The 11,789-nt window shown below is 39.1% G+C and overlaps 1 protein-coding gene across 2 annotated transcripts in view; it reads right to left on the reverse strand.

Annotated features, from left to right (window-relative positions):
- VRK1 (VRK serine/threonine kinase 1) overlaps positions 1-9,166 on the reverse strand; it is a 38,041-nt gene extending 28,875 nt beyond the window's left edge. The window contains exons 1-3 of one of the 2 annotated variants that reach the window (XM_032112616.1): positions 9,034-9,166; positions 1,662-1,823; positions 137-192 (exon numbers count right to left, since the gene is read on the reverse strand). In XM_032112616.1, coding sequence (XP_031968507.1) covers positions 137-192; positions 1,662-1,823; positions 9,034-9,151 — 336 coding nt within the window. In that variant the 5' untranslated portion in view covers positions 9,152-9,166. Of the gene's footprint in view, positions 1-136; positions 193-1,661; positions 1,824-8,532; positions 8,554-9,033 lie in introns of those variants that run through there. The other variant, XM_032112617.1, reaches the window with a different exon arrangement.
- Between the last annotated feature and the right edge of the window lie 2,623 nt (positions 9,167-11,789).

Genomic DNA, 11,789 nt, shown 5'->3' on the forward strand with positions numbered 1-11,789 from the left:
TTTCTCTGTATCCCCACACTTTTATTTTAAATAGTACTTTGCAATGCATTATTTTCAGAAGTTGTTTTAAATTATACATTCTATTCTAGAACAAATATTTTCAAGTTGTGAAGTAAAAATTCAAATGCTCTCTTACCACTTTTGCAACATAAGGGGCATCACTGCCAACCACCTTTGAAGAATTAACATCAGCTGTTAAAAAGGAAGCTTTCATTAGTAATAGGAAGGAAACTGTCACAAAGCGTACACTTGCTATGCAGGATGGACAAACGTACAACAAAGTAACTAAGTACTGACAAGAACATAGACCAGTACCTTAGCCTTTGGTAAGAAAATCACTCTATATGTGAAGGCTACTGTATATGGATATTGCATTCTTGCATTCTCCCTTCTGTTTGAGGAGTACAGGCAGTTTACTAAATGAATGAGTTCATTTTTATTATCCAATAACTTTTTCCTACTCAATAGTATTCCTTTTGCTTTCTAGGACTATTATAAACATACAGATTGGTGGACATAAAGAAAAATAAATTTCATGTTGCCATGTCACGTATCCAAAGGTGACTTTCTGTTGCTACTAAGTTGTTGGTATTTGTGACAAAAGACACAGATATGAAGAACATCAAGTTAGGCAAGTATAAAGTACAGGAACAGTCAGGGTCACAGCATTCTGCAAATGATGGGGAAGCAGAGAGCAAGCTTTGGCTTGAACAAAGCAGGAATTCGAGAGTTGGAACTCCAGTAAATTTAATAGCTCATTGAGCGAGGCTGAGTAAGTAGTTGAAAGCTTCTCTGGCAAAAAGCCACCCACTGGTCCTGTTTTTCTCCTTAACCCACTTATGCTGCAGTCTGTTCATTTTAAAAGCAGGACAGATTTTTTTCCTGTTTTCCAACTCAGTATGAATCCAGTGCAACCTTTTCCCCAAGATGAGGAAGACCATATTATAATGATCACATTAACTTTCATCCCTTCAAAACTGTTTGAAAAATGACTAGGGGCAATCAAGCAGAGAAGTCTCAAGACCTCTCTTATCTGTTCATGTGTCCAAGTAAAAGAGGTACTAAGTATGGAACACTATTGACTTTAAAAAGTTTTCCTTGTAATAGTATTGCAAAACAAGACCTGAACTGAGGCTTTAAACTGTAAGTTCTTTGATTTGTTTTTAGCATTGGTCACATTAAAAAAAGGATATGGCATGCCAAAAGTTCACAAGGCAATGGAAAAGTAAATGCAATACCAAAGTCTAAACCAGTCCAAATACTGGCTGACCAGTAGCCTCCAGATAATATGCACTGACAGTTTCAGTTCAGAATTCATCATTATAAAGACACTCATGCAAAAATCCAGTCTTTCAGCCAGACCAAAATTCAAATTTAAATAAATACTAAACTATCCTTTCCATGGCTAAAAAGTAACAAAGATTTTGATTTTTAAAAAGAATGAACTACCACTGGAAACTCATAAAACTAGTATTTAAAATGACCATTTATCTATTTTCAAGATTTTTTTCCAACACCATGACTCAAGCTAAGGTTCTAGTAAAAAAGATCACGTGAAGACACTTCATATTTCTAACTTAGGGTTAACTTTTCATTGTTTTGAATAGGGATAAACATCTCACTCTCCACTGTAAAGCATTATCAAAGATAGCTACACTTACCAAGGTATAGGCGTCCAAAGCCTCCCTGCCCTATAGGGGCACCTAATTTCCATTCTTTTCTTGATGTATCTGCAAGAACCTCCCCCAGACCAAACACTTCAGCAAGTTTCCTCTTTGCAGGGGCTCTTTTTCCAGCAGTTTTCTTATTATTTGGCATTTTCCCTAGAGAAAGTGAAGGGAAGAAAAAATAAAAAAAAATAGGTTACATGTTGATCCCACTTATTTTACATAAAAATCTGTTAGAAGCACAAAAAAGAATGGGTTGTTTAAGTTATAATTTATTACTACAAAGATACTTGAAAATAAATGCAGTAAGCAGTTTCATTGGCATGAATTCTAAGTGAGAAACGACTAATTTTTCCAGGCATCACAAAAAATTTGACAGCAAAAATCTTCACAAGAGAAACCTATTACAAGACCTTGTATAATACATGCTAAAAAAAACCTCAGAATCTATCATATTCAATCAATCACAACCAATCATAGGTCTAAACTTAGAAAAAAGTAAACTTATGAAATAAAGCTCATCAGTTCTCCTGAAGTTAAACATGCATATTGAAAAACTGCAAGTCTTCAGTAGTAATATGAGGAATTCCCCTTACCTGTAAAAAATAAAAAGTCATTCAAACAATTAATTATTTTTTCTCCTATATAACTGCAAGAAAAAAATAATGAAAGTCTGGCTATTGTTTACAGGGCAGCATTGAATAGGTCATCACAAAAACTAGCACATAAATACCTATTTTGAGATCCCAAGTGTGAAAGTATTACTGCTGCCTTCTCACAACCCCCGGTTTCAGATAAGCAATATTTGCAGAAATAACAGCCCACTAGAATACACCTCTTCTGCCAAACTGAATCATAGAATCATATCATATTGTGTATTGCAAAGAACCTTTTCAATGTCATCTAGTCCTTCTGCAATGAGCAGGGGCATCTTCAAACCAGATCAAGCTGCCCAGAGCCACGTCCAATCTAAACTTGAATGTTTCCAGGTATGGGGCACCTACCACCTCCCTAGGCAACCTGTTCTACTGTTTCACCAGCCTCATTGTAAAAATTTCTAACTTCTATCTATTCTAAATTTTCTTTTTTTGAGCTGAGAACAATTACTCCTTGTCCCATTGCAAAAAGCCCCGCTAAAAGGTTTGTCCCCATCTTCCTTACAGCCCCCCTGCAAGTACTGAAAGGCTGCAAAAAGGTCTTCCTGGAGACTTCTCTTCTCCAGGCTGAATAATCCCAACTCTCTCAGCCTTTCATAACAGAAGTGTTCAATTCCTCTAATCATCTTTGTGTCCCTCCTCTGGACTTGCTCCAACAGGTCCATGTCCTTCCTGTGCTGAGGACCCCACAGTTGCATGCAGCACTGCAGATGGAGTCTCACCAGAGCAGGGCAGAGGGGCAGAACCCCCTCCCTTGCCCTGCTGCTTTGGATGGCAGCACAGGATACACCTGGTTTTCTGAGCTGCTTGATGGCTCACGTACAGCTTCTCATCCACCGTCACCTTCAAGTCCTTCTTGGCAGAAGGCCTCATTTTGAGCAAGTGTTTTGAGGTTTTAGTAGAGCCAGACTTTGCTGCACTAAAAGAAATTACTGCAAATGCAGCCATGACACAGCAAAGAGTGCACTAGGTCTCTTTACATGAAAGGCCTTCATAAATTGTTTTACAAAACACTGAGCTTTCCCTCTACCTTATGCAGATAAATGTCATACAAACAAGTCACATTTATTTTCTGAAAGATACCATTCTGATTGGTGGGATTTTATTATTTTGCTGGAAGTAGGAAGCAATATTAATACACAATTTGGGAAGTTTTTGGATAGCAAAATAACTTTTTCATAGTAGTCTAGCTACTCAATACAATAACCCTAAGGCAAACTCAGTTATTCGGCATCAGTTTTCCTCCTTCATTTCTAATGTTCCTCTAGGATTTTAGTTTCCCAAATAGAAAACTGCGTAACTGTGACAACTGTTCCAAAAGCACTCCCCCTCCTACAAAACTGGGTACATTCAGCAAATTTTCTTCCTCAAAAAATGACTGTCACCCAAATAGCAACTGAAGAGAGAAGCCCATAACCACTTCTCTACTTACTAAAGACAAGAATAACTGTCAAGTTGCCTGAAAGTGTTCTTCTGTCCACTAATACTCAAGTCTGCAGCTGTAACTGGCCAAACCCCTCGAGGTGGAATGTGACAGAATAAAGCCCAACAGTGGATAAAACACTCCGTGGAGATGGAGAATGGTGATGTGCCCACGGATCTCTGGCAATAATGCAAAGGAACTCACAGGAGCGCAACACAAAGGGGGCCAGTGGGTGGCCTTTGTTTTAGGAAAGCAGCTAAATGACAGCTGAGTGGAGCGCAGAATTGCTAAGTGGATCAAATGGAGGTGTAAATGTCTCCCGAGATTAGCCAGGCCATCTTGGGGGCAGTGAATAGGAGGCTGAGTCCAATACAAGCATGCAAAAACTAAATAACTAGGAAAATAACTTCGAAAGAACAATGGGCTTGGGCTGGTTGCAATCCAAATATTCCTTCCCGGTGGTTGGGGACACCAGCATCGTGACAGTGAACATATTACAGAGACCAGTAATGAGAATCACAAGAGTTCTGTGACTGAACTGTGCATTGCAATTGCTGTATTTTGCCAAGTGTCACAATTATCTTGTTTTCAGTATATTTTGTATCATTCTCCTAAATCAGAAATCTCCCATAGCATCAAATATCTTCAAATAAGTAAGTTTCATACTAAATATTACATCATTTATACATTGAACATCTAAAGTAACCTAGTCAGAGAGTAATGGACTCTGGCAGCAAGCAGTCTCCAGACACCACAGTCACTCAATACAGGAATAAATGCAGAAAAGAAGGTGCATCATTACAGGCCAAAGTTCTACTTTTTCAGTGTCTTTGTTGATCTGAGAAGTATCTTCATGTCATAGAACCACATCTGAATACCTTCTGAATATCGTACTCATATCTAAATGAGTAACTTCAACAAAGCACTTTTATGAAATACATCACAGGAAAATACTGGTATTTATCAACACCTACATTGCACAAGCTTCCTCATTATTACAAAATAGGATGTTTTAATTCTGAATTACTTTTCCATATTTCCCCTTCTATACAGTAACATTCTTCCCTACAATCAACACACATTTTACACATAAATTTTAAGACTAGCTTTACCCACATCATTATCCACAATCTCCAAGAAACTCCTCTCTACATCCCTTTGTCTTTCTTTTTTTTTAATCTTCAAGTGATACATAGTTTACTGTCTTGAAGGAAGATCCTTCCTCCAGATTTTCTCTGGAGAAAAATGAGACTTTCAGGTACCAAAGACAATTCCAGCCAGCTCAGATAAGACCATACCAGTGAGAAAGCAATGGTGTCAAAGTGACAGAAAGAACAGAGTGGTATAAAAGGCTACGTGTTGACATCACTTACAAGAGCAGGCCAAAAAGATCACTGCAGACCTTTAAGCAGCTTCACAGGACATCCAAATCAGGAAATGGATTAAAACAAAGGGGAGACTGAAATTATTAGAAGTGGTAATGAAATAAACCAGAAGTCTGGAGCCCCAAGGCTGACTCAGATAAAGTGAAAAAGAAAGTGCAAAAATCAGCAGCACTGCCCAGTGACTCAGATGTGGGACAAGATCACACACACTGTCATCTAAAGGATACCAAAACATATCCAAAATGAGCATGCTGTCCTCAAGCTAAGAAACAACTTATTGTCAATGTAAGAATCATGCAGAGGGCTTGAAGGACTGCACCCCCTTGATCTCTGAGTCATTACAAATAATTCGGGCAAGACTTGGACAGACACGCTTAGGTGCTTGACTGCTGGACAGATTGTTGCCTGTAAAAGAAAAATGTGTAGCCTCTCTTACAATAAAGCTAGCAGGCCTGTGAAACAAACCTATTGATACACTCCACATCTTTGACATTCACAGTGAGACTCGATAGCAGCCTCGCTTAAAAGGGAATTAAATTTACTTAAAATAGCTCCTCAAGAGTATCAAAGGAAGAGCTGGTGCTTCCCTCTTCTTCCACACCCCCGCTTATTTTGTTTAACATGGTCAATAATTGTACGCCTGAAGGTATTTATTTTTTTAAAAAATTGTTAATGACAACTTCCTTTATCCATAAAAGCAAAAATTCAAAATGGACATAAGTTTGAACGTCCCCAGCTGGGAACCCTGCCCTTAACAAATACACTAGATACACATACATGGTTTCTTGGCTGTCTGTATTCATACCCATCTGTTAACATGGCACTGTGCCTACTTACAAGTTGGTCAAACTATCAGCAGGCCATAGGTGCCAAACACTGATCGCTTGCAATGGGCAGCATGCACAATACTAAGCACTCACTCTCTTGCAAAAAAGCTGTTATCCAAGGAAATATTTAAGCAATGGCTGCACATGCTTTCACATTTATTTGGATAAATCCATTCAAATATCTTCCGTTAATTGAAACCAAAGACACCTGGACACAGCAGAAATTTTCTACATGAAAATACAGAACTAGGAAAAAAAAAAAAACATGATAAAAAATGAAAAAAGACAATTAAAATTTAGTGCAAATTCTATCTTTCTATGTGCTTTTCAACGCACAGTAAACATGAGGGGTTTGTCAGGAAACTTAGGCACCAAGAAACATAACATAGAGATGTCTTCTGTACATTGCACAACTGGAATAAAGCCATCTACTTCTCCCTAAAATCACTTTAAAAATTCACCACCACTACCCCTTCAAAAAGAAAAAAAAATCTTAAACTTTCCTCTCAATACTTCTTCTCATCAACAAAAGGAAATATTTTCTACCCACAGGTATTGTGAAGTTTAATTCATTAGTTCCTGCAATCATGCTAAAGTCCTTGGAAACAGTGCCATGGATGTCAAGTACTGTACTATCATTCAAGTGTCAGACCTGACCCTACTTAGCTAAGGTGCCTGACAAGAACAATTTTCAAGGTGCATGATTGTAAACAGCAGCATTTTATGTTGCTACAATGTGCTCAAAACAAAGGTTTTCCTACTAAGAAGTATGAATAACAAAAGTCTATTTGTCTAAACTCTCTCCAAAAGCCTCTTAGTACTACAAAAGCCTCTACATAATAAAACATCTTGGAAGAAACAGAATACACTGTACTTGAGATAGCACTATTGATGCAAAATTGTCTGCGTATCAGTGGTGTTATCTTTACAAATGTTGTCTGCAATGGTTGCTACTTGAGCAATACTTGAACTCTTAGAATAAATATGAGTAGCCACTTCTCAATTCTTGTTGCCATTCATTATCAACAAAACTCTGAAATGAATACAAAACAAATTTATTTTGAAGGAAGTATTTCTGCTGTGTGTCACATGAAACTGATTTCTTCCTGTTCTTCCTCTTTTATTTTCTGGAAAATGTAATTTTTACAGCTGTCTGTCTTAGTAGGACCTGTTTTCATTGTCAACCCAGAGAAGGCGTGCTGATGACCTGTGCTCCCAGATGAGCAGGTAGTTCCAGCATGACCTGAAATCTATGTATCATTAAAACTGTTCATTAATCAAAGCAAGATCTATGTCTGCCTGAAAAAAGAAAACAAAATTAAGACAAGGAGAAAACAAAACTAAATTTTTGCTCAAGGAGTGGGGAAAAAAGAACATGACACTTTAAGACTTCTGAATACTGTAGAACTGTTTCATAGGAGGGATCTCACAAAAAATAACTGATGTGTCAGTGACTTGTCACACTAAGCAAGGTAGACCGTGAACAAAGACTTTCTTGCATAAATCAGACATCCTGTGACTGGTCTGTCATTGTGTTACGTCTGTGAAGACTTCTCCAATCGAAGTTCCTGACCATTAAGACACCTGATAATTAATGGCACTTATGGAAGAAGAGGCACTAAGGTTCTTTCCCCAAGAAATACAACAAAAATATCTTTTTAGACAAATTAATAAATGCCATTGATGTACCACAATTACTGAGAAACACATAATCACAACAGCACCATACTGGAGCAAGGCAATGCCTTTTTTTCCTTTTTTTGCTAAACAGACCAATATGACAGTATTTCAGAATGCAGGTTGTTCAGAGGTAGGAAACAGCCATTTACAAGAGCAATTACTGTGTTACTAATTTAAAATTGCCTTCTCAAAATCCATTACCTTCTTTTAAAGTTATTTTAAGGTCATTTAAGGTTCTCCTGAAAATCCTAAATATCACTCAGTTATCGCAATAAAAAACAGTGAGCATTGTAAGGTACCAAATCATGTCACTCCCAATCACCTCACCTCTATACCGACTGCAAATACCTAAAATACATGTGAGACACTTAAAAGCTTTTTGATAATTTGGCACACTGTATAAAAAGCAGCAGCTCTGAAGTTCATCAGGAATCCTGCCTCATTTGAGGGTTATCCCCAAGAATTTAGTGGACAGCTTATTCCTACAGAGGAAGGCTCAAACCCTTTGACACAGTAATAGTTACAGGAAGCTTCACAACACCTTCTGTATTTTTGTTAGCCATAAAAAGGGCCCATGGATTCCCGTTAAATTAATAAAAGCCTTTAAAGTGCTTAAGCACAAATTGAGAACAACGCAATTCACCCTGCCTGCAACTCCTTAAGTCTTAAACAAGGAATTTAAATAGCAAGAAACAGGACGTGAAGAAAAACCACAATGACAGAAACCAGCTTAGCCCAATTCTTACACAACAAGCCTTTCCTGATCCTAAAATCGCATATTTTTGTGATCTGTAGGCCTGTATTTAAAAAAAAAAAGTTTACTTCAAAACAAAACTCAGGAACGCCTCCCAACCAAGGTGATGGCACACCGGGATGATCCTGAAGGTGACAAACCTCTAAGTGGCACAGAGTATAGCTTTTACTCAGCCTCCTCCACCTCGCCTTAGCGCTACAAAAAAAAGAAACACGAAGGAAAACAACTTAGGCCGCTGCCACCGAAGGCAGCTTTAGAGCCCACAGCCCGGGAAGGCGGGAAAGGGAGGAGCCCCCATACCTCAAGGGTGAAACTGAGGGAGCTCTGCCCCACCTGCCCCCGTTCTCTCCCTCCCTGCCGGCCCAGGAAGAGGCCTCCAGCGCCACGGGCTGGGCCAGGAGAGAGAAGAGAAGAGAAGGAGCCTTCCCTACGCCTGGGGAGAAACAAGGCCCGAGCGGGCCCAGGCGGTACCACCGGCCTCCTCCGCGAGGGAAGCGGGAAAACCGGCCCGCAATACGCCAGAAGAGCCGGTGACGATCGGCACGGCGAAGGGGATACGAAACAATGCCTCAAAACTCGCCTCCAAAAAAAAAAAAAACCCAAACAACTGCACCCCAGAGGCAGCCGCTGGCTCCAAGTACCTCCTGCGCGAGCGGGCCCGGCGCCGCTCCTTCCTCCCGGTCCGAAATTCCCGCACTGCCCGCGGCCCCAAGCGGCCCGCCCGCCCCGGCACCACCTCCCAGCATCACCCGCGCCCATTGGTCCGCCAAGCGTGGCCCTCCGCCCCCGTCCCTCCCTGGTCGCGATACCTGATGGGAAGTGTAGTCCGTAGGCGCAGCAAAGGGCCACAGGAGGGGCGGACAAGGACTACACTTCCCAGCAGGCACCGCGGCCCGCGGTGGGCCAAGAGCTGAAGTTTTTAGCGTTACGGAACCGTTCGGGTTGTAAAAGATTTTAGACACGTTTTCACCAGAAAACCGTGCCCAAGTGCCACATCCACGTGTTTGTAGAACATTTCCGGGAGTGGTCACTGTACCACTGCCCTGGGCGGCTTGTTCCAATGCTTCACAGCTCTTTCAGTGAAAAAAATTTTGAGCGTTATAAGAAACCTTGGTGTCTTACGCTGTAGTACGTTTGGGAAGGCCTTTGTCAAGCTGATAACCACAGAATCAATTAGGTTAGAAAAGATCATCGAATTCAACCTATGACCGAACACCACCAGGTGAACTAGACCATGGCATTAAGTGCCATTTCCAGCCTTTCCTTAAACACCTTCAGGGACAGTGATTCCGCCTCCTTTCGTTGTCAGATACAAATGTCCGCACAGCTGCACCTGATTCTGCCAAGCTGTGAAGTGAGAGACAGATGCAGAATACGAAAGACACGGCAAGACAGGGAATTCAGGGGATGGGGCAGGAAAATAAAAGGACAATTGTTTTGTTTTGTTTATTTACTGGGTGTTTCAAACCTTTAAAAGGGCATTATGTTTTCATGGCCACCGTCTTCACATGCTGCAGTTTTAATGGTACTAAATAGCTTCAAACAAAGAACTATCATTCTGTAGCATGTTCATCGTGACAGTCCTTATATAGATTACCTTGAAAAACTGGGCTACATTAAGAACAATAGAAATGTATTCCTGAAATACTAGGTACTATTAGAGATGTTCAAGAATCTGAACTGTTCTGAATGTTCTAGGGTATTACTGTTCATAGGAAGGACCAAAAGTTTGTTTGAACTAAGTGAAAAACACTACCAGGCATGATAGCGTTTCATTGCATTACCTTCCTCTTTAGTATTGAATTACTGGAATCATGAAACCATTTTAAGATGCTGATAGAGAAAATTAAATGAGGAATTTAATAAATATTCCACTTCTACACATGAATCACATTTTAATTTAATAGAATGTAGTATTCAAGTTCCAAAGTAAATGATCTTCACATTACTGTTCTTCCAAAAATTGTAGAGTTAAATGTCTTTTAATTCCAGCATGTGTTCTCTTTCTGCAATCTTCTTTATTTTTCTACTTTGCAAAATGAGGAGAAAAATGCTTATGCATTGCTCAAACATCTTGTCATACTACACACAATGCTTTAAAAACACAAAAAAAACATAATTTAAAAAAAATTAGGAGACAATTATAAAATGAACAGGGAGACTGTGTCACCATGGATACTCGAAAAAAGAGTACACGTGCACGAGCTGTCCTAACTGGGGTTTGAGGACCACAGATTGGAGTAGAGATTAAGGTTATTGTACCAAAAAATCATCACAGTATTTTCTTCAAATTGCAGACCTCATGAATGGCTAGACCACAAAAGGTTTTGATAAAATCCTTGTGGTCAGGGTCTGTAAACAGTCTGAAAAAGAACAGTGGTATGATCACATTCCAAGGAGAAAGTTTTTGATTCAGCACCTTTTTTTGCCATGCACCCACAGAGCACTTGCTGGGGTGTACAAGGAATTATACTTCCGATCATATCCGCTTGTTATCCTGCAGTGGGAATATACTTACACTAAGGGAAAAATGCGTTTACTGCAAACTTTCTTTTTGTCCTTCCATTCACATTTCACACTATTTTCCTCAGAGGAAAGAGGTTATGTAAATTAAATGAAGGTTGTGGCTTTTTTCACTTAATGTGCTTTTATCAAACTTCAAGAGAGTAATCACTATTCTCTGAGAATAGCAGTATGGCACGCTAGAGTTGTCTTGTTTACCATTAATATGCATTTCAAGAGAATTTAAAGTAATGTGCCCAGTAACCTCAGAGCTTGTGTGTATTTCAGGAGACCAGTACAACATGCGATTGTGTCTGAGTGCTGTTAAAAGGTAGATAGGAATAAAACTGGTTTTGCCAGTCTTTCCAGGTGTCTTTACAAGTTAGACTAATTTTTTTTATTTTTTGGCAATAAATTTAAGTTTTTGTTTATTAATTCCTCCAGAATGCAGGGAATAAGAAACTATTATTTTGAATACTTACTCCATTTGATGAGACAATTTATTTGCTCAATGCAGTTACTACATGTCTATCTATAAAGTTCCCCATGAGATAACGCAGTCATCCAAGTTTTCCTCACCAAAGGAATGTACAATATTGTTTTTTGTTAGGGTCCAGTTCCTAAAGAACTTAATAAAGAATCACTTCAGCAAATAAATATTTACCCCTTATTACAAATGAAGAATCAGGCACAGAGATGCTGTGTAAAGTTTGTTTAGCTTGAAGTGATAAAGGAAATTTGTAACAAATCTCCAGGTAAGACCTGGCTTTCTTGACTCTTAATTCTATATTATGAATTAAAAAGACATTATTAATTGTGCTTTTCAAAAGATTTTAAATTAAAAATTAGATGCTGAGACAGGAAAAATCTTTTTAAATCTTGCAGCTCTTTTAAA

Source organism: Corvus moneduloides, chromosome 6 (assembly GCF_009650955.1).
Source record: "Corvus moneduloides isolate bCorMon1 chromosome 6, bCorMon1.pri, whole genome shotgun sequence".
NCBI classification, from domain to species: Eukaryota; Metazoa; Chordata; class Aves; order Passeriformes; family Corvidae; genus Corvus; species Corvus moneduloides.